This window comes from Ursus americanus, chromosome 24 (genome assembly GCF_024610735.1).
Source record: "Ursus americanus isolate L20-20 chromosome 24, mUrsAme1.1.p, whole genome shotgun sequence".
NCBI classification, from domain to species: domain Eukaryota; kingdom Metazoa; phylum Chordata; class Mammalia; order Carnivora; family Ursidae; genus Ursus; species Ursus americanus.
Genome location: NC_142150.1, coordinates 36579615 through 36605330, shown reverse-complemented (window position 1 = coordinate 36605330; position 25716 = coordinate 36579615). Strand labels below are relative to the sequence as shown.

Here is a 25716-nt window from a genome sequence, read left to right as displayed (position 1 = left end):
GAACTGAAGGCAGATGCTTGCTTAACTGACTGAGCCACTCAGGCGCCCCTGTGAGCTCAGTTTTTTAAAATTCTTCCTTTAGGGTGCCTGGGTGGCTCAGTCGGTTAAGCATCTGCCTTTGGCTCAGGTCATGATCCCAGGGTCCTGGGATCGAGCCCTGCGTCAGAATCCCCGCTCAGTGGGGATCCTGCGTCTCCCTCTCCGTCTGTCAGTCCCCCAGCTTGTGCTCTCTTTCTCTCTCAAATAAAGTCTTTAAAATAAAATAAAATAAAATAAAATTATTCTTTTATTTTTGTATTCTCAAACAAAACAGTTTGAAGAAAATGTACTTTCCGGTATCAGATCATCACCATTCTCTCTTGAAAACACCCCTATTTGCAGCCTTCAAATTGCCTTGATCTTAGTATTTAGAACGCCTCACGATTCAGCAATGAAGCAACAAACATGATTTCACTATTCCCTCTTGTAGAACTCGCCCACAGATTTCTGAGTGTAAAGTTTGTATCCTTTTCATTCTCCTGCACTAATTCCACAATTGCCAAACAATTATTAGAACAATCTTCCTCTATACCAAAAGTAGTGAAAATAAACAGAAACTAATTCTTGAATTTGGCCTCTCTCTTAGATGAAAGGTCTTAGATCAGTACAAGAATTCCACACTAATTATCTTTCTACAAATGTTGAAGAAGACTGTAAAAGGGAAAATCACACATTAGCTAACCAATGTAAGCACCTCTGAGATTCATACCTGTCTCAGGACAGTCCGCTGGGATGCTTATATTGGTTGCCTAAACAGCTATGAGGCAACTGTCTTGGCCAGTTTTCTATTATTTTTATGGAAACGGTCTAATGCTAATTGGAAAGAAGTAACTGAGATATTTTTAAAACACAGCCTAGAAGAATTCTTTGTAGCTTTAAACTTGCAACATTAAATCTGCAGCAAGATAGTAACATTTGTGTTCCCTACAAAATTAGAAATGTTTCAGAAAGGGGCTTAGCCTTCTCAATTAATGCTCTCAATGCAGTAATCTTTACTTAAAGGAATAATCTGTTCCTAAGATGTATCCCCTATTGGACAAAATTTCAAAATCGCAGCTCAAAAAAGATAATTTGGATAAGCCCCAGAAATTGGCCTGGGGCCAAACTTATTTTCTAACAGGAGCAAACGGAGAAGATTTGCCCCATGTGTAGGGCGACAGGAGAGGGATTCATGCCTTGGCCCATCAACACCATCCCATTCCACCAGGCTCATCGGATGATGGCTCTGGAAGGCATTGGTTCAGATTCCATCACAGAGCTCACCCTAGGAAGCAGTGCACTGGGTTCTCTGGGGCACTATTCGGTGAGGTAGTGGATATTTCTCTCATTTACACTAGGTTTTTTCTTCGAAATTGAGTTCCCCTGTTGTGTAAAGAAATAATTATGCAATGTGCTCGCGGGCACCCTCCAGCCTCTCCTTCCTCCCGATAAGGTGTTAAGATGGGTTAAGATGTGGACTCTCTCTGAGATAGTCTTTTATCTTTTATTTTGAAACATGCAGACCTTTATCACGACCTACAAATGTTGATCCACAGAGCCTGACCCACGTTTCCTCCCTCTGTCTACCAATCGTCCAAGAAGTCAGTAATGGATTACATGAGGGAAAATATCAGTATTGGAAAAATTGGCATGTTGAGAATCAGAAGCCAATTTGTCCACAGAAGAATCATGACATGAGAAGAGTATAGGTAATGTTCCTTGCAGAAGTTACATTGTCTTAGGAATTCTCCCTCAGTCTTTTAGAACTCCATTTTGGCCTCATCAATAATGACATAATCCCTGGCAACCTTCTCAAAACCCCATTATTCTTCTGGAGAAGAACCTACAGGTAAGGCACACCCAAAGAACCCGAGAGAGAAAAGCATGGCTGGCAATGACCTGTCATTTGTCTCTGGCCTTCCCTTTGCTGATGTTCTAAGAAGGGCATGTCATATTTTACTCCTGTTGGAGAAATACAGTTGAAAACAAGATCTTCTCCCAGCCATGAAAATCTCCCCGCAAAAGTAGGAAAAGAAAGAAAATATTTTGCATAACAGATGTTTCCATCGTTCATTCCAGTTTCACAGGAGAGCACTGCTCTGACGTTGATGAGAAACACGGTTGGTCAGTATAACACTAAACCGCCTTGCCAATTATTTTCCGTAGATAGCATTAAAATATACACCTGACCAGCATCAATATACCCACAGTACCTAAACTGATCCAGAGTTCATTGCTCCCACTCATTAATTCTACCTTATCAGGTTGCTCCTTTAATAAGACAGGGGAGTCAAGAGTAGCATAGGTGTCCGTCCTAGTTAACACCCATTCCTAGATCTCAGGGAGACCAGGAGGGGTCAATGCAGTACACTTGCCTTTCTATGTATCTCTGACTATTGGCACATGACTGAGCACCTGTAGCCTTTTCATTTTATGAATCTCTGCGTCAGACTAAGGCATCAACCCCTGTATTCTAATCTTCTGAGCCAGCAGCTGCTTTTGTGGTTTCGTTATATTTTCTTGGGGGGGGGGTTGCACCTATATGAACCAAACCAATTCTTCCTCTAAATCTCTACAAGTTTCTAGAACTGAGTGCCTTACGTGGGAATGACCTTTATTGTCCAGCCATCTGGGGCCAATATTCCTGATCACCTAGAAATCCTTCCTGCTAACTCCCATCCCCACCCCACACACCCCTGTGAGGCATGACCCAGACTCATCTTCTACTGCTAAATAAGTTACTATCACCTCTGAAATACTCTAATTCCATCCAGATTTTATTGTCCTCCAGACAACAGTGTGGTCATTAACCCAGGAATGCCCATTAGTAAACTCAATGACCTGCTTTGCCATCAATAGAGAATCTTAGGATTCAGATCACAACAGTGGGACAAGGGGGTTCTCAGAGGGCTCCTCCCTTGCCCATGTTACAAAGAACCTGATCACATTGTGAATGAGATTCTCTGTGCTGCTTCCTCTCTGTTTGACTGTCTGTCTGAAATCATCAAATATTCCTCTTTTTTTAAGATTTTATTTATTTATTTGTCAGAGAGAGAGAGAGAGCACAAGCCGTGGGGAGCAGCAGGCAGAGGGAGAAGCAGGCTCCCCACTGAGCAAGGAGCCCGATGTGGGACTTGGGACTCGATCCAGGACCCTGGGATCATGACCTGAGCCGAAGCGAGACGCTTAACCAACTGAGCCACCCAGGCATCGCTGAAATCATCAAATATTTCTATCCTTTCTTGCAGAAGCAGTTTTAATCAACTCAGTAACAAGCCAGTTGTCTCTCAAATAGATTCCAAAGAGAAATTGCCTCAGGCAGTTTTTAAGACCCAAACTCAGGTGGTTTTCTCTGGGTGGACCTATTTGACTTTTTCTCTAGGTCCCAGTCTGTGTTCTGGTTGCAGACTTTCCTCTAGTATTATCTGAGCAGTTGGTTGCCGAGGACAGAGGAGGAATGCCCGCACAACTGCTTTTTATAAATATTCTCATGGTTGTTTCTGATCAAAAACCCACTCAAATTCAGATTTCTTGCTGGTGACTATGTGAATAGAGCCCAACAAGATTTCTAGATGAGGGAAATTACGTTGCTTCAGATGGAATATTTCATTTGGGCATGAACATCTGCTGTTTTTAAGTAGGTCTGCCAAACCCACCTGTTTTCCCTTCTAAATCCCAGTGACAGATCAGCTGTCATAACATTTGAAAGCATCCACTCACAGAAGGTTACATACCACATTTCAAAGTGAAATTTACTGCCCTTTGATAAACATCATCAAAGCAAATATAGAGGTAAACATTAAAGGAAATATCAGGGCATCATCAGTAAAGTGATGAATCAAAATCAGGAACCACCCCAAAGATGCAGTGGAAAAACCCCACCACCCTGCTGTCCTATCCCTGCCTCATCCTACCACCATGAGATATCAGACAACTCCACACTGAGAAACCTTCTATAAAACAGCTAACTTGGAATCTTCAAAACCGTCAAAATCATAGCAAAGAAAATGCAAAACTACTCCAGACGGAGGAGATCAGAGAGACAGGGAGCTGAATAAGTGTGTGAGTCCTTACTGGTTCCATTGCTATAAAGGAAAGTATTTGACTATTCATAAAATTTGAGTCATTCAGGGAATTAGATAGTACCACAGTATCGATGTGAACTGCCTGGATTAGATATAAATTTCTTCATCAAAGTTATCATGAAGTTATGTAAAGGGCAAGCTACTATATGACAGAAGATATTTGCCACAGTTATAAACAACAGAGACTTATTTCCACATGCATAAGCGTCTCTTACAAATCAGTAAATCAGGGAGACAAAACAATGGGAAGAACAGATAAGACTTAAATAGACACTAGCAAAAGCGTAAGTATCCAATCTGAAAAATAGATATTTGACCTCATTAGAAAATAAGAAAATAAAGCCAATATGAAACCACACTTTATAGATTAACAGACACCTGGATTGCTCTCCTAATATAAACAAGTAGGAAAATGGGTGGACTATATGAAAGAATTATTTCCAGACACCGTATAACAGGGAGCACAGGGATTTCATTTCTCAGAGAATGAAAGCAAGGAAGAGGAGCCCTGCACTCAGGCTTTCTGTCTGGAGGAATAGGCCAGTTCCCAGGGAAGAAAGCAAGATCAAATGAGAGCTTAGCTTCTTTATTGACTTGAAAAGACAGAGACCTTAGTTCAGGGAGGCCTGTGTGATTTAGAAATTGCAGGGAAAAGCTCAGGAGAAGAGGAAGCTAGATGGAAAATGCACTCTAGAAATCTGCTTAGGAGTCCCTGAGTCTTTGTTTTACGATAAATCATGAAGAACCGTGCAAAACTCCTCAATTCTGGGCAAAGGATAAATGGAAACCAGTAAAGCCCAGTGATTCCTAGAGCTCATCTAACGCAGGGAGGGACACTCGAGCTGCGGGAGACGTCCTTTGTACTCACTCAGCACATTCAGCGGGGACCATAAAAAGATCATGCCTTAGTTCGGGGATAAAGTTTACCAGCATAAGCCTACTTGAGACCCATACTAACTAAACATAAAAACAAACTGAAAATATCAAGCTGATCTGTACCTAATACAAATGCCCTGGGCAAAAATACTTTCTTGTGGATGCAAAAATGAGAGGGGGATGGAGAAAAGGAAGAGGAGGAGAGAAAGAAGGAAGGAAGGGAGGGAGGGAGGAAGGAAGGAAAGATGTAACTCATGCTTAGTTTAAAAAATAAAAAAAGACAGGGGCACCTGGGTGGCTCCGTCGGTTGAGCGTCTGATGCTTGGTTTTGGCTCAGGTCATGATCTCAGGATCGTGGGGTTGAGCCCCAAGTCCAGGCCTCTGCTCAGTGCAGAGTCTGCTTGGGACTCTCTCTCTCCTCTCCCTCTGCCCCTCCCCTGCTTGCTCACTTGCTCTCTCTCTCTCTCTCAAATAAATAAATAAAATCTTTAAAAAAAAAAAATAAAAATTTAAAAAGACAATAAACATAGACTGAGTTGAACCCAAAGACCAATCATCAGTAAAGGAAACCATTTTTCTCTAAATTCCAGCACTCTCAGGTATAAAATCAGGAAGCTAACACAGTTGACCCTTGGACAACACAGAGGTGAGGGGCACTGACTCCCCTCACCCTGCCACAGTCAAAAACCTAAGTATAACTTTTGACTTCCCCAAAACTTAACTACTAATAGCTTACAGTTGACCAGACGCCTTACTGATAATGTAAACAGTTGATTAACACATATTTTGTATGTTATGTGTATTATACACTGTATTCTTATAGTAAAGTAAGCTTGAGAAAAGAAAATGTTCAGAAATCATAAGGAAGAGAAAATGCATTTTTTTTAGTACTGCACTGTATTTGTAAAAAACAAATCTGTGTATAAGTGGACCCATGAGGTTCAAACCTGTAATGTTCAAGTCAACTGTACTCCAGTGTCTTCTTGTAGGGATTTGAGGAGATATTGGTCCTAAGGTTCTCAGCTCAAAACCTATTTCACTAAGAGTTTCTACCACCCATCTGTCCATATTTATTGCCGTAAATTCCTTCTGAAGCACAGAAAGGAGACACGAGGCCAGGTTGACTACTGTTGCTGTCAACGCTGACTTGTACCCTGGTCCTTCTCAGGTGCGTCTGAGAAGTGCTCTGCCCGCCCGAGGCCCAGAAAGAGGCTGAGATTACGGAAGAGGGACCCACGTGAATGGACTGATGATGGGACAATGAAGACAGCTTTAGTCAGCAAACTGGAAGGACATGGAATTAGAAGGAGTGGCAAATAAAGCTATTAGCTAGAGTAAGAAATAGGCTACAATGCTCCTAATTCTGAGTGGTGACATTTGATAAGTATCAACCCTTAGCCGCATTTGCCTAAAGACATCACAACCCCTTGGTGCGGAAGTACAGCAAATGAGGAGCCTCAGAAAGATCAGAGTGAGGATCTGTTCCCCCACGTGGTGGTTCAGTCAGTGTCAGACACGGAAGAGAAGCAAGACCTCAGGAGACCCCGGACCCCCACCTCTGGACGCTGGAACAACCAGGTACGCACCGCTCCTCACTCTTCATGATCTGGGCCCCCGGAGGGGGTTCTTGGGTAAATTCTGGGATGTGGAGATAGAGCCTGACTCTGGAGATAAATAGACACTGGGCAGGGTGGGGCTCTGGTGCAACCACGTCTGCTTCCTGCGCCAGGGGCTAGCTCTGAGATGTGCTCTGAGCCTCTGTGTCTCCTCTCCCTGCTCCCCTGCCTCCCTTCCCTGTATCCTCACTTCTGCTTTCCTGAGGGAATTGCCCTTTATCATAAATAAGCCTTCTTCAGGCTATGTTTCCCACGGGATCCTTGGAGTAGGGATCCTTTAATTCTTTATTTGACAGAGAGAGAGCCAGAGAGTGCGGCGGGGGGGGGGGGGGTATGGCAGAGGGAGAGGGAGAAGCAGGCTCCCCGCTGAGCAGGGAGCCAGATGTGGGTCTTAATCCCAGGACCCTGGGATCATGACCTGAGCTGAAGGCAGACACTTCACCGACTGAGCCACCCAGGTGCCCCAGTAGGGCTCTTTGTAATAAAAGTGACTATGGGAAAGTTTTCATCTCTTCGGACTACTGAGTAGGAAACAGACTTTGTGTAATTGTGCACTCCGCAGGGCTGGCAGAAGAAGGTGGGATTGCCCCAGTAACATATTTTTGGACCACAAACTGGGGAGAATTCGTGTTTTTATCATTCGAGCATCCTTTCTCAGGCAAGGGAAAGAGGGAACAGAACTAGACTCCGAGTCCTTCGATGTTCAGGAGTTGTTTGAATTACCGTGGTGTACAGAATGACCAAGATCAATTCTGGCACTTATTAGAAACCTGGGGCACATGTGGAGCAAATGAATGATGAATGAAGTTAGCAGAGAGAAGTGCTCCTGGGAGGTGATGAGACTCTCCCATTAGATCCAGAAGCAAGCAAGCGAACAGCAAGAAGTGGGCCCCCAGCCCCTCAGTGGGCCAAATTGCTCCACTTTGTTCTTTTTATCAAAAATTAATTCAGCACGTAGACAGTCTTGCTGGCTTTAGATTAGTTAAAATATAGACTGTCTCAGATTGTCTTCACACCTTAATTTCACTGAGGCTGCAGTGAAATACGTAGAACCAGACAATGCTGGCACCAGAGTAATGAGCAGAGTGCGTCCTCCCTCCCCCTTCCCCCCTTCCCTCCCTCCTTCCCTCCCTCCTTCCCTTCCTTCCTTCCTTCTTTCCTTCCTTCCTTCCTTCCTCCCTCCCTCCCTCCCTCCCTCCCTCCCTTCCTTCCTCCCTCCCTCCCTCCCTCCCTCCCTCCCTTCCTTCCTCCCTCCCTCCCTCCCTTCCTTCCTTCCTTCCTTCCTTCCTTCTTTCCTCCCTCATTTTTCCTTAATCTTTCTTTACTCCTTTCCTTTAGAAAAATTGACAAGAAGTTTAAAGACCCATAATATTATACTTCTACTTTATTTCATCAATTCCTTACTTGGGAATGTGTCCTCCAAGTTTCACTCAACAAAACTGGAGAGCTGTGTACGACAACGTTTATTTTTAGAACGATGCTTAAGGATGAGGACGCTGGAGCCAGACGGCTATGCTCACCTCGTAGTAGTTTTGTGGCATGGAACGTGTTACTTGTCTGTACCTCAGTGTGCACGTTTATTCAGTAAAACAAGCAAAAATTTGATTAAAATTTACCAAGTAGGATTGTTGAGATCCAATGAATTATTCAGTTAATGAATTTAATGATTTAATATAAAATATACCTGGAGTAATAGCATGTTACTAGTATTTAGCAAATATTACCATAGCATACATGAGTAAGAGACAGGCAGGGCTAGATAGGGAGGGCTAGATAGGGGACCACACGACCAGGCTCACACCGGGGGCTACACGACCAGGCTCACATAGGGTGCTACACCACCAGGCTCAGTGAAACTCCCAGACGTGCTGAGGCCTAAGGAAACCAGAGATAAGGGAATAAACCAGACCATCCTGCCCTGGCTGTCAGAGGTGGGGCCTTCTGACAGCAGTCACATTGTAACCAGACCCCAAAGAAGAAGTAAGCCATAAAAGATCTTATCACCAGTCCTTCCCCAAACCAAGATGTCACAAAAATGTTAAGGCCACAAGCTCCCCGGTCAGTTCTACATAAAAGACCGTCAGTGGAGGCCCACGTTGGCAGCCCGCTCGGGACCCCTCTCACTCCTGAGGGCCTAACCTGCATCCTTGCTTAACAAAACTCTCTCACTTTACGCACGCTCCTTTGTTCACAAAATTCATTCTTCGACTCCGTAAAACAAGAATCTCGCTCTCCTGCTTCATAAACACAAGATTAACAAAACGCATCATGGTAGGAAAATCCTACCTAAAAAGTGGTTCAGAGGTTCCACTTCCAGCTCGCCAGTGTGAGGGGGTTTACAGAGCTATCCTCAGGCAAACTGGTAAAAATTCTTAAAAAGTATTTCGTGTGTCTATAAGTGCGTGTAGAGTCAACGAATGATATTTATTGAAGGCAAATCAACTAAAACGCGGGGGGAAAAGCAAGAATCTGTGATGTTTAAATCCAGACCTGCGTCTTCCGCCCACCTTCCCCGGGCTCCCACTCAGAGGGCTCTCTTCCTGCGACGGGCAGGACACCAACACTTCTCACCCTGCCCCCGGCCACCCTGCTGCGAGGCCAAGTTCCAGGTGAGCGGACCTGAAGCATGGCGCTCCTTCTTTCTTCTCACCCGCACTTGTGGCTCTTCCTTGGGCACAGCCTTGCTGAGAACACTGGGGTCCTGACCGCCCCACTCCAGCTCCTGGGTTCGATTCCGCACCATGAGAGGCAAGCTGAGGGGCCTGGGTGGTTCCTCTCCTCCACGGAGCACTTAGCTCCTGAAGCAGCCGTCTCACGCATAAAGACATGTGTCATTGTTCCAATACCCCAGCACCAGAGCTATGATTTGGGGATTTTATTTTATTTAGTATTTTATTTGCCTGGGGATGGGGAGTAGCTGACCCTAGACAGAGGTCTCCAAATCCAAAGGAAGGTACTTCCTTTGAATCGGAGTGTGGAGAAGTTGGAGCCTGAAGGTTCTCTCAAAAACAGCGTAGGTTGGAGGGAAAGGCATCAGTAGATGAACTGGAGGTAGGTGCTAAGCTATCCACTGGCTAGCTTCGCAGGGAAAAAGGGAGACAGAGAGAAGTCCGCCTGGGGCCAGAACAAATCTCAAACACTGACCAGGAACTACCTCTTCAAAGGAGCGTGATTCTGATTGCATGTGTGTGTGGAGCCATTCAAAAGGCGGGAAAGGCACTGTGGAAAACAACAGAGCGATCAGCCTGCAGTTAGTGGAGATTAATAGCTGGTTGAGGGCAGGGAAAGAAACAATGAAAGCAAGTCAGAAGGAAACCACGGGCATCCCAGGGTGACTGTGTGCATACCCAAGGCTGTGTTACCCAGGAGGCAACGGGAAGCTTCACACCACAGGGGGAGACGTAGGCTTACTAAAATAGTCCAGCCAGTGAATGTAAACGTAAACAAAGAAATAAAAATAGAAAGCCCGGGAGCAGTACCATTCCCAGAAATGCTACAGAATATTGTATAAAATGTCCACTTTCTAACAAAAAATATGAGACATGCAAAGAAGCAGGAACATGTTACTAGAGATAAAGTGGGACATTTCATAGTGATAAAAGGGTCAGTCCACCAGGAAAACACAATCATTAACATATATGCACCTAACAATAGAACATTAAGATATAGGTAGCAAAACCAACAGAAATTAAGGGAGAAATAGATAATGCAACAATTATAGAGACTCAATGCCTCAGTCCAATAATGGATGGAACAACCAGGCATAAGATCAAAAAATATATAGAAGGCTTGAACACACTACACACCAACCAGACTTAATAGACTTAAGGAGAACATTCCATCCAACACCCATCCAACCCCAGAATGGGCATTCTTCTCAAGGGCACATAGATTAGTCTCCATGATAGACTATAAGCTAGGCCATAAAGCAAACCTCAATACATTTAAAAAGATAGAAATAATATAAAGTATGTTTTCTGACCACACTGGAATGAAATTAATAATCAATAATAGAAATGAACCTGGGAAACACACACACATGGAAACTAAGCAACACACTCCTAAAAGCGGGGGGTGGGGGGTGGGGGGGTAGTGGTCCAGGAAAAAGCAAAAGGGAAATTAGGAAATGCATTCATGATAAATGACATATACTTATGGAATGCAGCTATAGCAGTGTTTAGAGGCAAATTTGTACCTGAAAATACCTATATTAAAAAAGAAGAGGGGCGCCTGGGTGGCTCAGTCAGTTAAGCATCCAACTCTTGATTTTGGCTCAGGTCATGATCTCAGGGTCATGAGATCAAGCCACTAATCAAGCTCCATGCTGGGCGTGGAACCTGCTTAAGATTCTCTCTCTTCCTCTCCCTCTGCCCCTCCCCACCCCTGCATGCACACGCATGTGTGCACACTCTCTTTCTTAAAAAAAAAAAAAAAAGAAGAAGAAAGATCTCAAAAATCAATAGCTTAATATTCCACCTTAAGACACTGGAGGAAAAAAAACTACACTTGAAGCAAGCAGGAGAAAGGAAATATCAGAGCAGAAATTAATGAAATAGAGAACAAAAATAAATATAGAAAATCAGTGAAACTAAAAGCCGATTATTTGAATAGACCAGCAAAACTGACAAATCCTCAGCTACCTTGAACAAGAAAAAAAGATAAAATCTCAATTTAGAAATTAGAAAAGAAAGAGAAAGAGGGAACATTGCTACTATCTTATAGAAAGCAGCACTATAACTGTATACAATAAGCAACTGTATGCAAATAAACTAGCTTTCTTAGCCGAAATGGATTGATTTTTAAAAGACACAAAGTACTGAAAGCCTCAAGAATAAGCAATCTGATTAGACCTCTAACGAGAAAAGAGATTGGTTTACTAATAAAAATAATTGCCCTCAGAGAAAATCCCATGCCCAGATGGCCTCATGGGTGAATTCTACCAAGCATTTAAAGAAGAGCTACTACCAAATTTTCACCAACTCTTCCAAAAAGTAGAAGAAGGAGGAACACTTTCAAACTCTTTCTATATGGCCAGTCTCACCTTGATACCCAACCCAGAAAGTACCTCACAGTAAAGGAAAACTACAGACTAATATCTCGTAGGTATAGAGATGCAAAAATCCTCAACAAATCACTAGCCAACTAAATCCTGCAGTATATAACAGAATGATATACCATGACCACATGGTCTGTATGCCAGGAATATAAGGTAAATTTACTGTCTGAAAATCAATGAATGTACTGCACAACCACACACAAAAAAATGCACCATCGATAGAAGAAACTTCACATGATGCAGAAAAGCATTTGACAAAATTCAATACCCTTTCGTTATAAAAGCACTCAATAACTAGGAATAGACGGGAGCGTTCTTAAGGGCATCTATGAGAATCCCATGGCTAATACCATACTTAATGGTGAAAGATTGGATGCTTGCTCCTCAACAGCAGGAATAAGATAAGGTTGCCTGTTATCACCACCTCTGTTATCCACACTGTACTGGAAGTTCTAGTTAGGCAATTAGAAAATGAAAAAAAAAAAAAGAAGAAGGAGAAATGAAAATAAGAGACATTCCAATTAGAAAGGAAGAAGCAAAATTGTCTCTGTTTGCACATGACCTCATTGTGTATATTGGAAATCCTAAGGAATCCACTAAAAAATCTATTAGAGCTAATAAACTAGTTCAACAAGGTGCAGGATACAAAATCAATATGCAAAAATCACTGTAACTCTATACACTTGCAATAACCAAGCTGAAAATGAAATTAATAAGACAATGCTATTTATAATAGCATCCAAAAGAATAAAATATTTAGGAATACATTTAATAAAAGAAGCATAAAAATCAATGCTACAAAGACATAATTCAAATAAGTAAGGTATAGTTAAATGAAACAAATGCTGTGTTCATGAAATATAATGTTTAATACTGTTAGAACGGCAATAGCCACTAGTGGTCAATAGAGATTCAATACTCTGTCTCCTATAATCCCAGCTGGCTACTTTTTGTTTTATTTTTTTAAGATTTTACTTATTTGTCAGAGAGAGACAGAGAGAGAGCACAAGCAGGGGGAGCTGCAGGCAGAGCAGGCAGAGGGACAAGCAGGTTCCCCGTTGAGCAAGGAGCCTGATGCAGAATCATCCCAGGACCCCGTGGCATCATGACCTGAGCCAAAGGCAGACGCTTAACTGGCTGAGCCACCCAGGAGGCCCTTAGCTGGCTACTTTTTAAAAAGTTGATACACTGATTCTAAAATTCATATGGAATTGCAAGAGACCCAGAATAGCAAATGTTTTTGTAAACGAATAAAGTTTAAGACTCACGCTTAGTTTCAAAGCAATAATACAAAGCCATAATAATCAGGAAAGCACAGTATTGACATAAGGGTAGACATACATATCAATAGAATAAAGTTGCGAGTCCAGAAATAAGTTCATGTGTCTGTTTACAGTCAACTGATGTGTGACAAGCCGTGTGCAAAATAATGAAGTTGGACCCTTAGCTCATACCATAAGTAAAAATGAATCCAAAAAGGATTAAAAATCTAAATTTATGAGCTAAAGTTACCAAACTCTTAGAAAAAAGAGTAAATCTTCATGACCTTGGACTTAACAAGGGGTTCTTAGAAATAAGAACAGCAAAAGAATATGAGAAACAGAAGAAAAATAGATCAAGTGGACTTCATCACAATCAAAGCTGGGCTTCAGAGGAGACCATCAAGAAAGCAAAAAGTCACCCACAGAATAGGAAAGAAATATTTGCAAATCATATATCAGATAAGGGGCTTGTATCTAGAATATATAAGGAACTCTTACAAGTCAATACTAAAAAGATAAATGACACGATTTTTAAATGTGCGAAGGATCAGAACAGACATTTCTCCAAAGAAGATATACAAATGGCCATAAACGTATGAAAGGATGTTCAAAATCCTTAGTCACAGGGAAATACAACTCAACACCAAGATCAGATCCACTTTCTACCCACTAGAATGGTTATAATCAAAAGGTCAGCCAATAATAGGTGTTGGTGAGGCTGCAGAGAAACTGGAACCGTCACACACGGCTGGTGGGAATGGAAAATGGTCGATCCACTCTGGAAAACACTGCTACAGCTGCATTCCATAAGTATATGTCATTTATCATGAATGCATTTCCTAATTTCCCTTTTGCTTTTTCCTGGACCACTACCCCCCCACCCCCCCACCCCCCGCTTTTAGGAGTGTGTTGCTTGGTTTCCATGTGTGTGTGTTTCCCAAGTTCAGTTCTATTATTGATTATTAATTTAATTCCAGTGTGGTCAGAAAACATACTTTATATTATTTCTACCTTTTTAAATGTATTGAGGTTTGCATTATGGCCTAGCTTATAGTCTATCATGGAGACTAATCTATGTGCACTTGAGCTCTCAAAATGGTTAAACATAGTTAAACACAGAATTATCGTATGATCCAGCAATTCCAGTCCATATCTATGCCTGAGAGAATGAAAAGCACAGGTACATACAAAAATTTGCACTTTAATGTTTATAGCAACATGGTATATGATGATCGTGGTCATCCGAAAGTGGAAACAACCAAAATGCCCATTGACAGCTGTGCAGAAACAAAATGTGATATATCCTTAAAATGCGATAGTCTTTGGTCATTTAAAAAAAAAAAAAGGCAGCACGATACATGCTGCAACATGAAATAGTTCTTTCTGGGCCATCTTGCCACCTAATCCACATAGAACTCTTTTTCAAACCCGGACACAAGAGTGACATGTTTCTATAATCTAGAAAATTTTCCAGACTCCCGATAAATGACATTTCTAAGCCTCCATCATTTTCTTTCTCCTGTAGTTTTCTTACTTTTGCTACTAGGAGCCTAGTGGGCATAGTGTTGGGCTCTGTAATCATAGACAAACATGGCTTGGCTCGAGACTCCTTTGATTTGTGAGATGTGAAGTCTGCACAAAGAGGAACACTCGTGTCTACTTTCCTACCGATATGTCTCATAGAAGAGCACAGAGTATTGTGAATCGTGAGTAGTCACTAGTGAACCCAAAGCTGCTAACAGTGGGTTTCTTTACAGAATGAGAGAAATTGTGGATTCCACTGAGATAACTGCAGATGTTTCCTCGAGTGAAAACCAAGGTACCCAGTTAGGAAGGGCTGTGACATCTGACACCTCAGGAAACCCACCCAACAAGCTGCAAAGATTCCTGAAGGAAAATCTCAAACAGCTGGGGGTAAGTGAGCCTCAGCCAGGTGGAAGTGTTGGTGAGGAGAGACTGGAAGTTTGTTTTTGTTTTTTTTTTTTTAGATTTTATTTATTTATTCGACAGAGATAGAGACAGCCAGCGAGAGAGGGAACACAGGCAGAGGGAGTGGGAGAGGAAGAAGCAGGCTCATGGCAGAGGAGCCTGGATGTGGGGCTCGATCTCATAATGCCGGGATCACGCCCTGAGCCGAAGGGAGACACTTAACCACTGTGCCACCCAGGCGCCCCAGAAGTTTTGTTTAATCTTGGGTGGTGGTGGTGGTGGTGGTTGGGTTGCCTGGGAGGTGGTAGAGTGGGGTGCTGGGAAACCCATGGAGGAGGCCTTGATGGATGCCAGTGAACACCTGTCCAGGTGATGCCAGCGTACAGGACAAGGGGTCGCAGTGATGCTATTTTAGCTGTTGCCACTAGAGCGAGCAGATCCCGCTGTACCAGGCTTCACTTGGAGCTCTTCATTTAAAAAAAAAAAAAAATATTTACATTCGATTTAGTTAACATATAGTGTATTATTCGTTTCAGGGGTAGAATTAGTGACATCTGAGGGTTCAATCCATGGGTGACCTCCATGTTTGAACAAAGAGAAAGAAAGAAAAAAGAACAAAGAAAAAAATCCATGTTTGAACAAAGAAATCTTCTCTCTTGGAATATTCACTGATGTCTATATTTTATTCTGTTCTTTCATCCAGGTGGCTCGGATAATGATTGGTGTGACATTCATCTTCTATGGGCTCATTGGAATTATGGTTCTCCATTTCACAATACACAAAATCAGTTTCTACTCATTTAAGATAGGCTTCCCCCTATGGGCAGCTTTAGCTGTGAGTACATCTGACTTATGTCTAAAATAGTCAATTAACTCTTCATTCAGTCATCCATCCAGTTGTGCATTAGCCTCCTGCAAATGCCGCGGAGTTTTCAAACATGCCGATTCGATATTCAATCTCAGCCATTCGACATCTGCCTTTGTAATATGAGCCTTAAGGTCTATGTGTTGGGGATTCTTATTAAATTCTGGGTGTGTAGCATAAAGCCATACAGTGAAATCCTGCTCACTGGCTTTAGGAGACTATCTTGGGTGGGTTATTAGAAAATCCCTGGTTCATCCACAGACGTATCTTCACGTGTGCAAAGGCTACTGGAGTGTGGAAGATGATGGTGAGGGGGTGAACTACTCCTTTCAACTTCTCTGTTTTCCTGGCCAAAATTACTGAGATGAATATCTTGTTGTATGAGTGCATTTAGTCCCTTGTCTGAACCTCAAAATAACTTTATCTATAGCTCTCTTTTTCATTCTTCTCCACCTTCCATTAAAACATTCACAGGATTCCTTTGATATCACCCCTATATTTTAGATAAAGATTTTTTTACCTTTAAATATTGTCAATTATATTCATAAGGATGTGAAGATAGCCAGGAAAATTTAGTCATGTACAATATACAATTCAATAATCTGCTTTACTCAAAGTTTTGAAGGGATTTTCATAGGAAAAAAAATACACACTAAGATAAAGTTGGTCCTTTAGAGATGGACAGTCAATGTCCAGGAAGCAGTGCTAATACGCCCATTTCTCTCTCATGAGCAGTTTATCATTTCTGGATCTGTGACAGTTGTGTCTGCAAAGAAGCGAACAAAAGCTCTGGTAAAGTATCAGTTAATTCCTATTTCATTTATGGATAGTGTATGGCCATCTAACACTCTGATATCCTGTACAAAGCCCAGTGAGCCAGAAGTTCCATGTTCTTCAGTACTTTTGAGGACAAGTACAAAGGTCTTTGCTTTCCACTGATTCATCTGATCACCCCAGGTCTGGATGCAACTACAAGCTCTCTCAGGTTTAGATAAGATATATTGCCCTGGAGTTTCAGAATACAAATCTGCATAAGTAAAATTGGAGATCGACTTTCCGGTCATGAATGATGTTGGTATAGAGAATGAATGCCTGTAGGCTTGATAGGGGTAGACGTCTATGGGCGTATCTAGAGCAGGAAAGGGAAATAGCAAAGGCCCACAGCTGATGACTTTGCCTATGGCACATTTTATTCGGTTGTCAAATGCCTCCAGCTTTCCTTTGCTCGGTTGTGGGTTTCCATCTAATGTAATTGGCAGGAAGAGGTATTATGAATGCTTTGTGACTATCTCTGCTGGGAAAGGCTTATGGAGGCCTATAAGAACATGGAAATGGAGCACCTGGGTGGCTCAGTCGGTGAGCCGTGTGACTCTTGATTTAGGCTCAGGCCCTGGTCTCAGGGTTGTGGGATAGAGCCCCATATGGGGCTCCGCACTCAGCACAAAACCTGTTGGAGATTCTCTCTCCCTCTCCCTCTGCCCCTCCTTCCACTCAGCCTCCCCCTCTAAAATAAATCAATAAATATTTTTAAAAAATGGAAGTAAAGGGTCTTGAATAGTTTCAGTGAATGAACTTTTTTTTGTATTTCAGCTGAGAGGAAATGTGAGAGCTAACACTCTCAGCACAATTGTTTCCGGCGTTGGAATTCTTATTCTCTCAACCAACCTAATAAAAATCGTCTTCCTGGATTGTGACAGAGATTTATGTTCTGATATCAAATCAGTTGCAACTGTAAGTATTTCTCTTCTGAATGCTGAAAAAACTTATGAGACCCAGGATCAGGAGATCAGGTAGTACCTGCAAAAAGTTCCTTCACTTGAGGTTTATTCATAATTTCTAGCTAAATTTGATGTCCTTTTAACAAGAGGCAAAATATTTCCATTCCATACGAACATTGCCAGGGCAGAGAGCCCAATATTCCTTTATCCCAATTGGATACCTTCATGAAAAATGGCAAACAAATGGACCAATCATATTTATTTCTTGGTCCATGACTGTGGTGATTTTCATTGTTTGCTTGTTTCCATGTTCTTACCCACACTGGGCCCTGTGCTGGGCATGGAGCCTACTTAAAAAAAAAAAGAGTAAGAAAACTATTGGATGTTTGAGAAGAAAAACTGGCTGTTAGGATTAATAACAGAATAAACATTCAAGAAAATAAATACTACTAATAAAATACTAATAATGACCTTGAAGAAATAATATTAAAAACTCTCCAAAGTGAAAAAAAGAGGCACAAAATAAATGTGAAAATACTAAAAAAGCATCAATAACCAATGAAATAACCTCAAGTTATTGAAGAGACATATAATTGGCATCCCCACAGAAAGAGAATGTGAGACAGAAGAAAATATTTGAAGAAGTGTTGGGTAAATTTTTCCAAAATTTCTCAAAACTTATATTCTCACAGAATCCAAGAAGCTGAATGAACTCTGAGCATAAGAAAATAAACAAATAAACTATATCAAGGCACATCATAGTGGAATTTCCCAAAACCAGTGATTGAAAGAAAATCTGAAAAGCAGCAGGGGGGGGGGAACATATCATATGGAGAATGACAGCAGATTTCATATCAGAAACAACACAAAGAAGAGAGTGAAGAAAAATTTTAAAATATGGAGAGAAAAAAATCTGTCACCCTCAAATTCCATGTCTAGTGAAAATATCTTTCAACATGAAGACCCAACAAACATGTATTTAGACATGCAAAGGCTAAAATAATTTATCATCAGAACCTTACATTACAAAAAAAAAAAAAAGTGTTAAGTTCCTCAGGAAGAAGAAAATGCATCCAGATGGAAAATGAGCATCTACCCAAGGCACGAACACCATAAATGGTGACAACGTGGGTAAATACATAAGAATTTTGTGTTATTTAAATCTCTTTCCAAGATAATTGACCCTTTAAACAAAAATGATAGCAATTTGGGGGGGGACTTAAAAATATGTATAAATCATGTATAAAATAACAAAAGCATCCAGTCCAAGAGGGTAGAAATGAAAATATATGATTAAAGGGATCTTACATTACAGATAAAGTTTTATGATATCAGTTGAATATAGATATGATTGTTGAATATATATAATATAAATCCTAAAGCAACCATGATAATAACACACAAAGAATTACATCTAATAAGCAAAAATAGGAAATAACATGAGATCACAAAAATATGTAATTAGTCCAAAAGAAGGCAGCAGGTGGAGAAGGTGAACAAAAATAGATAGGACAAATATAAAATAAATAATAAGGTGAAAGGACTTAAGGCTAACCATATAAATGATCACAATAAATATAAATAGCATAAATAAAAGCCAGAGATGGACGGATTGGATTAAAAAAAAAAAAAAGACCAAACTCCATGTTCCCTATAGGAAATACACTGTAAATATAAAAAGACAGGTATGTTTGTAGTAAGGGAAGGAAACAAAGACATATCATGAAAAGAAAGTTGGTCTGTGAACTAATATCAGAGTAGATTTTAGAGTGAATTATACAACTAGGGATAAAGAAAGTCATTTATAATGATAAAGATGATTTTGGGGGAAAAAATGAACCAAATAGGAATTGAATTCATAAAATAAGGATGAAAAGAGAAATGGACCTGGAGAAAATGTTTGCAAAACACACACCTGCCAAAGGACTGGCACCTGGAGTATACATGTGGAAAATATAAAGAATTCACAAGAATAAAACACCAACAATCCAATGAAAAAGTGGGCAAACGATATGAAGAGACGGTTTGCTGAAGAAAATATGTGCGTGGGTCAAAGTGGCACGACAAGACGTTTAACATGACTATTCTTTAGGTAAATGTACATTAAGACCATGACAAGGCGTGATTCCCTCCCTCACATAATATATAAAATTTAAAAAGTAGTGACCATACTGAAAGGGGTCAAGGATGAAGAAAAACTGGATCTTTTAGGCATTGCTGGTGGATAGAGAAAATGGTAAATATCCCTGGAAAATATCCCTCGGGAAAGTAGGTTGTCAATTTTCTAAAAAAAGAAAGATACACTTAACATGCAACCCAGCAATCTCACTCCTGGGCGTGAATCTCAGAGAAATAAAAACTGAATTCCACACAAGATCCGTACTTGGTCAGTCATAGCGGCTTCATATGCTCCTAAGAGCTATACGCAAAGGCCAGCAACAGCAAAGTGTTCCGCAGACACTTGGCGATAAATGATTTAACCATGATACACCCGACAGCAGAACACTACTCAGCAAATAGAAGCAACGAACTACTCATTCCTAAAAACAGCTTCTTCGGATCTCAAGAGCAGGATGCTGAGTGGAAAACCAATCTCAAAATATCACCTGTTGTATGATTCCATTTGCATGACATTCTCAGAATGGCAATATTATAGACACAGAGAACAGATCAGTGGTGAACAGGGCTTCGTGATGGCAGAAGAAAAGAGGGATATCTTTGTGGAGATGGAATCATGCCGTGCCTTAATCGTGGTGCTCGTTGCCACAAATCTGCACATACTATAAAATGTCACAGAACCACGCACACACGCATCATACCAATGTTAATTTCCTGGTTTGATATTGCTCCGTAGACACATGGGATACAAGCATCGGGAAAGAGTGGATAAGGGTTAAGGGGACCACCTCGTGCTCTCTTAACAACTGCCTGTAACTTCCTTGAATTATTTCTGTATAAAAGTTTTAAAAACGGGAAAAAGATTGAAAAGGCATTTCGACCAAGAGGACAGATGGTAAACAAGCACATGGAAAGATGCCCGTGGTCATCAGGAAAACGCAGATTAAGGTCACGATGGCCTGATACCACATATCTGCTAAAAAGGGCTGGCATCACTTTTGAGAACCAGTGCTGACTTGGCCCTGCAGACAATTTCACATCTTTCAGATGAATTGTTATAAAAGAACCCTCGACTTCTAGGAGACTTCTGGTTTTAGTTAGGAGACCAGATTCAGTAGGGAGATTTGGATCCCCTGCCATTTCTCCTTGAATCCCCTATCCATTGAAAAGATTTGCCCTTATAGACATTGTATCTTTTCTGCTATCTGAGAATGAACAATATTAAAATATTAACAACTTATAAAATGATCTTTGTGGACACAGGAAATTAACCAAGGCTATTTTTTTTTAATGCAGTCACTGATGTGTTAAAATTCATGGGAACACTGGCTTTTTTTTTTTCTTCTGAAATCCAGTTCTTCTTCAAAAGCAGCACATTATATTTTTAAATTCAGATTCAACCTGGTGTCCCCATTTTATGAAATGCCTCCAAAGGCCTGAGGTGGAGCTCTGGGAGAGAGGTTTTCATAAGGCAGTGGGAGTAAAATCCAACCTAGTGAAATTTTATTCTCTTTAACAGGGTCTCGTGGTTATACTGATGATACTAAACTGTCTGCAATTTTCAATTACGCTTTCCCTGTCCATAGTCAGCTATAATACAGAGGGTGAGAAAATTGATCGGGTAAGTAGCAGTTCTTGGGGGAATGAGGGTGCAATTGATTATTTTGTGATCTGGGCTGAGAGTATTTGCATAATTTTGGAGTGGAACAAAGACGAACCAGGTGGTGTAGAACTTCTGAGAACCACGCTTCATAGGCTGATCACATTTTCCAACACACTGACGAATGCCCAGGAGAATCAGAAACGTCCACCCATGTTGACACCAAGTAATTCCATTTTTTGGTTAGCTTATTGATTCATTGATTTGCATATTTAACATATGCAGAATCCCTACCTGTGTGACGCACTGTGTAACACGGCAAAGAGACAAAAATTCGTCTGTCCTTTAAATAACTCAGAGTGATTAGTAGTATCACCCTATGAAGAGATCGATGATACTGTTGTGGTTTGTGCTGTAAACTCAGACTACCTCCAAAGTGCCTTAAAGTCGTCATCTTATTTTCCTTTCCTGTAACAGCTCAGAAGTGGGCAGCCCACACCGAGCAGTGTAACTTTAACCTCCTGCGTGGTGTGGCTTCTCTTTCTGCGTACGATGACTTCTCTAGCTCTTTCTTTTCTGTCTGCCTCCTATGCCCAGATCTTCGTCCTGTGGCCACACACAACTGCAAGGGAAGTTGCATAATTTCGTCGTTAGCTTGGCAGTTGTTTGTGTAAGTTAAACCTAGGAGTTCTGCTGTTCAAGGATGCAGACGATATTGAAAATTGGTAGACAACCAGTATTTCCTGGTCACATTGTGTTTCCTGGCCACCCCAATGTCAGGTTCAACTTTCCTCCCCCAAACTGAATGCACTTCCCCACTCATCAAGGTGGAAAATCCTTAGAAAAACAAGTCTCACACATTTGTTACACTTGGCTCAAAGTCCAGGATTTTTGAGTGATTTGTTATTTTCCCCTATAATTCTGGAACTATTTATTTGTTACTTAAGAAGTTTCTAAGTGGAAGGCCTGTTACCTGCACTCGCTTCCACTCAGCGCCAAAATGTAGGAGGATTAAAAATAGTAACATTTGTACATAATCAGTTGTACCTCACAATCCCCCTTTCTGTCCATGGGGTCTGTCCCCGTGCTAAAATAAAAGCACCTTTTTGCACTAACAAATAACAACAACAGCAATAATAATAACAATCCCCACTTTGAAAAACAAGTCATTGATAACCTTAATGTTACCCATCCATAGGAATTATCTGATTCTGAGAAGCCCAAGCAATGTTGTGGTTTTCTCCTCTGCTCATTTACTAAGCAGGACTTCATTTACTATCTTCTGGGTATTAAGGAGGTTTCCCTCTTTGGGGGTTGCTCGATTTTTGTACCCCACATTCTGGTGGTGCAGGGGGATCCGGGAATTGTTTCAGATGTCAATCAATGCAGGTTTTTGCAGTGTTGGCCTTTGAGCTTATGAAAAGACAAGATCTTAAAAAGGTCAGGAATGGTTTCACCGCCTTGTTCTCTTCTGCTTGTGAATTTCATGTCTGTATCCATTCCAGCTGCTTCAGTTCCAGTTCTTGGATGTGCATTCTAGCCTGCAGGAAAAGAAACAAAGAAACACACACACACATTTATTTTAAGTGAGTGGTTCAGGAGTGGTTCACAGTAATTTTTCTTACATTCCCTTGGCCAGGTCTTAGAATCTGGCCACACAGAGATGAAAATAGCCTTGAAAAACAAAGTCACAACTATATGCTAATTAATTGAATTTAAATAAAATTAAATAAAAAAAAAAAGAAAAAAGAAAGCCACAAATGGACAGCTGTTTGCTCAGATAAATACAAATGATTTTTTTTTAAAGGAGTAAGAAAATGTAACCTTAACTTCATAGAAGTGTCTTAAAAAAGAATGCTAAATACATGTTTGGAAAACATAATGATCGTCCCTCATACATGTAGAAAATCTTACATATAGTCTCTTGTGAAATCTTCTTTACACTTTAAAGTACAGACAGACATAAAATCACACACATACAGATATATATTAAACGTCGAACAGGCACAGATTAAATTTCTAGGACCTCATAAATAGCTAAGGTTTCCAGAAATAGCCAGGCTGATTTTTCCATGTTCATGACAGAAAAGGAAGGCTGTGATCTTGTATCTTTCCTTTGTTTGTGTCATCCTGGATATCTTTAAATGTATAGACTTTCTTCTTCCTTTACCCTCTATAAATTCTGTGGACACAGGTAAAAGAGGCTGGAAAATGTTCACACACACCCTGACACATGGCTGGATCACGGGGAAATGTGGCAGTGTCGTGACTGACATTGACCTCTACCGTGCCCGCTCTGGGGACTACGTACTAAATAACAGCAACTCGGTAATGTGGGATAGACTTTGGAGGCCAGGATATACCTTTAGGAACAGGACTGGACTAAAACTCCGAGGATTTAGGTGAAATGATTCTGAATGATGTTTCGGCTTATTTACAGCTTTCTGCATTATTTTTCCTGAAATAGGCTTCAGAAGGTCCTTACCAAGGCTTGCTGCCTCCGCTTTCGTTCTACAAAAATCTTGAGAAGGACGCAGTCTTGTACTATAACACCTGAGACAGAAGTACGGATGTGAGAATATGCTTCTGTAACCTGCAGTCATGGAGATGGAAACGGAAAAATTAAATATACGGTCAAAAGCTTGTTTAGATCCTCTTTTGTTGACCACAGTTCTATCAGTCAGCCTAGACGATGATTCCATATAATAAGATCTAATCCCTGAAACACTTCCTGGGCTTTTCATAATTTGATCATATTAGTTCATTTTCCCTGGGGCCTAATAGGCCAACAGGTGCCCCTGCCAATTAAAATCATATGAAACCAAAACAGATTAAAGGATTAGGCTGCAACTCAGTAGGGGCTTGAGTACAGGTGAAAGCCAAGTTTATACCACGTGCCATCATCTCCGTCATGTCTAACCGATAAAGCTTCTAATCAATAAAGGATTTGTCATTCTCTCTTCATGTAGATAAATCTGGATAAACATTACAGCCATTACCCATATCATAGGAAGCTTCTCAAATGTAAAAGACTATTAACTTATTTCGATCACACGTTTATGATGATTATTTTTCTTGTCTTTCCTTGGAATAAAGAGGCCAGAGCATCAGCACAAGCCTCCCTCACAAAATCTTCCTCAACATAATTTTTGGAATTCCTTTTATTCTGATAGTCTTTCTCCTCCCCAGCTTTACTGAGGTGTAATTGACAAAGCATAGTATTTTTAAAGTATTCGATGTGATGAGTTGATATGTGTATATACTAGGAAATGACTTCCACAATCAAGTTAACACATCCATCACCTTGTACAGTTGCCGTGTGAATCCCTAAGCTCTACTCTGTTGGCAAATTTCAAGCAACAATACAGTTTTATGAGCTATCGTCACCACGCTGCATACCAGATCCTCGGAAACTTTTAATCTTATAATTCTTTTCTTAAGTTTTTATTTAAATTCCAATTCATTTACATGCAGTGTAGTATGAGTTCCAGGTGTAGAATCTAGTGACTCGGGGTGCCTGGGTGGCACAGCGGTTAAGCGCCTGCCTTCGGCTCAGGGCGTGATCCCGGCATTATGGGATCGAGCCCCACATCAGGCTCTTCTGCTATGAGCCTGCTTCTTCCTCTCCCACTCCCCCTGCTTGTGTTCCCTCTCTCGCTGGCTGTCTCTCTCTCTGTCAAATAAATAAAATCTTTTAAAAAAAAATTTCTCCAAATTACAGGAGCCGTGAGTTGTTTGCATTCTCGAAACATGAGGCAATTAATTTGCAAGTAGAAGAGCTTATTCTTCTAACTCAGAGGCATTCTCTCATTTTCTAGATGAGCCAAATCATGATTGGCTTGATGAATATTTGAATGTGGATTACGGCAAAGCCTTCCTTTCTGTGTTCTGCCTCTCTGCTTGCAATTGAAAATTCCTACATTTTCCTTGGGGAACCAATCTTTGTAAGTAAATTGGAATCACTCTGATTTTTCTAGTAGTTAGAATATATACACGTTCCGGGGCGCCTGGGTGGCTCAGTCGTTAAGCGTCTGCCTTCAGCTCAGAGCATGATCCCGGCATTCTGGGATCGAGCCCCACGTCAGGCTCCTCCGCTATGAGCCTGCTTCGTCCTCTCCCACTCCCCCTGCTTGTGTTCCCTCTCTCGCTGGCTGTCTCTCTCTCTGTCAAATAAATAAAATAAAATCTTAAAAAAAAAAAAAGAATATGTACGTGTTCCTAGGACTTGTTTCATACATGGTTTTTGAGCACAGAATTTGGGGAAGCATATTGAGAACCATTCAGTTCTAGGAGAAAAGATTCCAGATGGTATATTCATAGATTAAATCACTTAACTCTATTCTTATATCCAGTTAGCTCTATCTGGAACTCTGTCTATTGTGGCTGGAGATAAAATTACAGAAAAGATGGTTAGTTTCTCTATGCTTTGAGAAAATTAAGAGTCAGAATAGGCCAACCTGTGTTTCAAAATGACCAAGCTGTTTCAACTTCTCAGGTGTGTCTTCAGTTGAGACTGAGTTGAGGTTCCAGAATGATTCTTTCCCCAGAATTCCCCAGAATTCTCTTCTGGCTT

General features: G+C 41.0%; 1 protein-coding gene across 1 annotated transcript; it reads left to right on the top strand.

The window, feature by feature from the left end:
- Nucleotides 1–6426: 6426 nt before the first annotated feature.
- Nucleotides 6427–24101, top strand: LOC123785097 (membrane-spanning 4-domains subfamily A member 3-like). Its single transcript, XM_045786774.2, has 7 exons — nucleotides 6427–6557; nucleotides 14671–14827; nucleotides 15546–15677; nucleotides 16443–16499; nucleotides 17298–17438; nucleotides 21063–21164; nucleotides 23611–24101. Exons 1-7 carry the CDS (start codon nucleotides 6427–6429, stop codon nucleotides 23698–23700), a joined length of 810 nt encoding a protein of 269 aa, XP_045642730.2. The 3' UTR covers nucleotides 23701–24101.
- Nucleotides 24102–25716: the final 1615 nt, after the last annotated feature.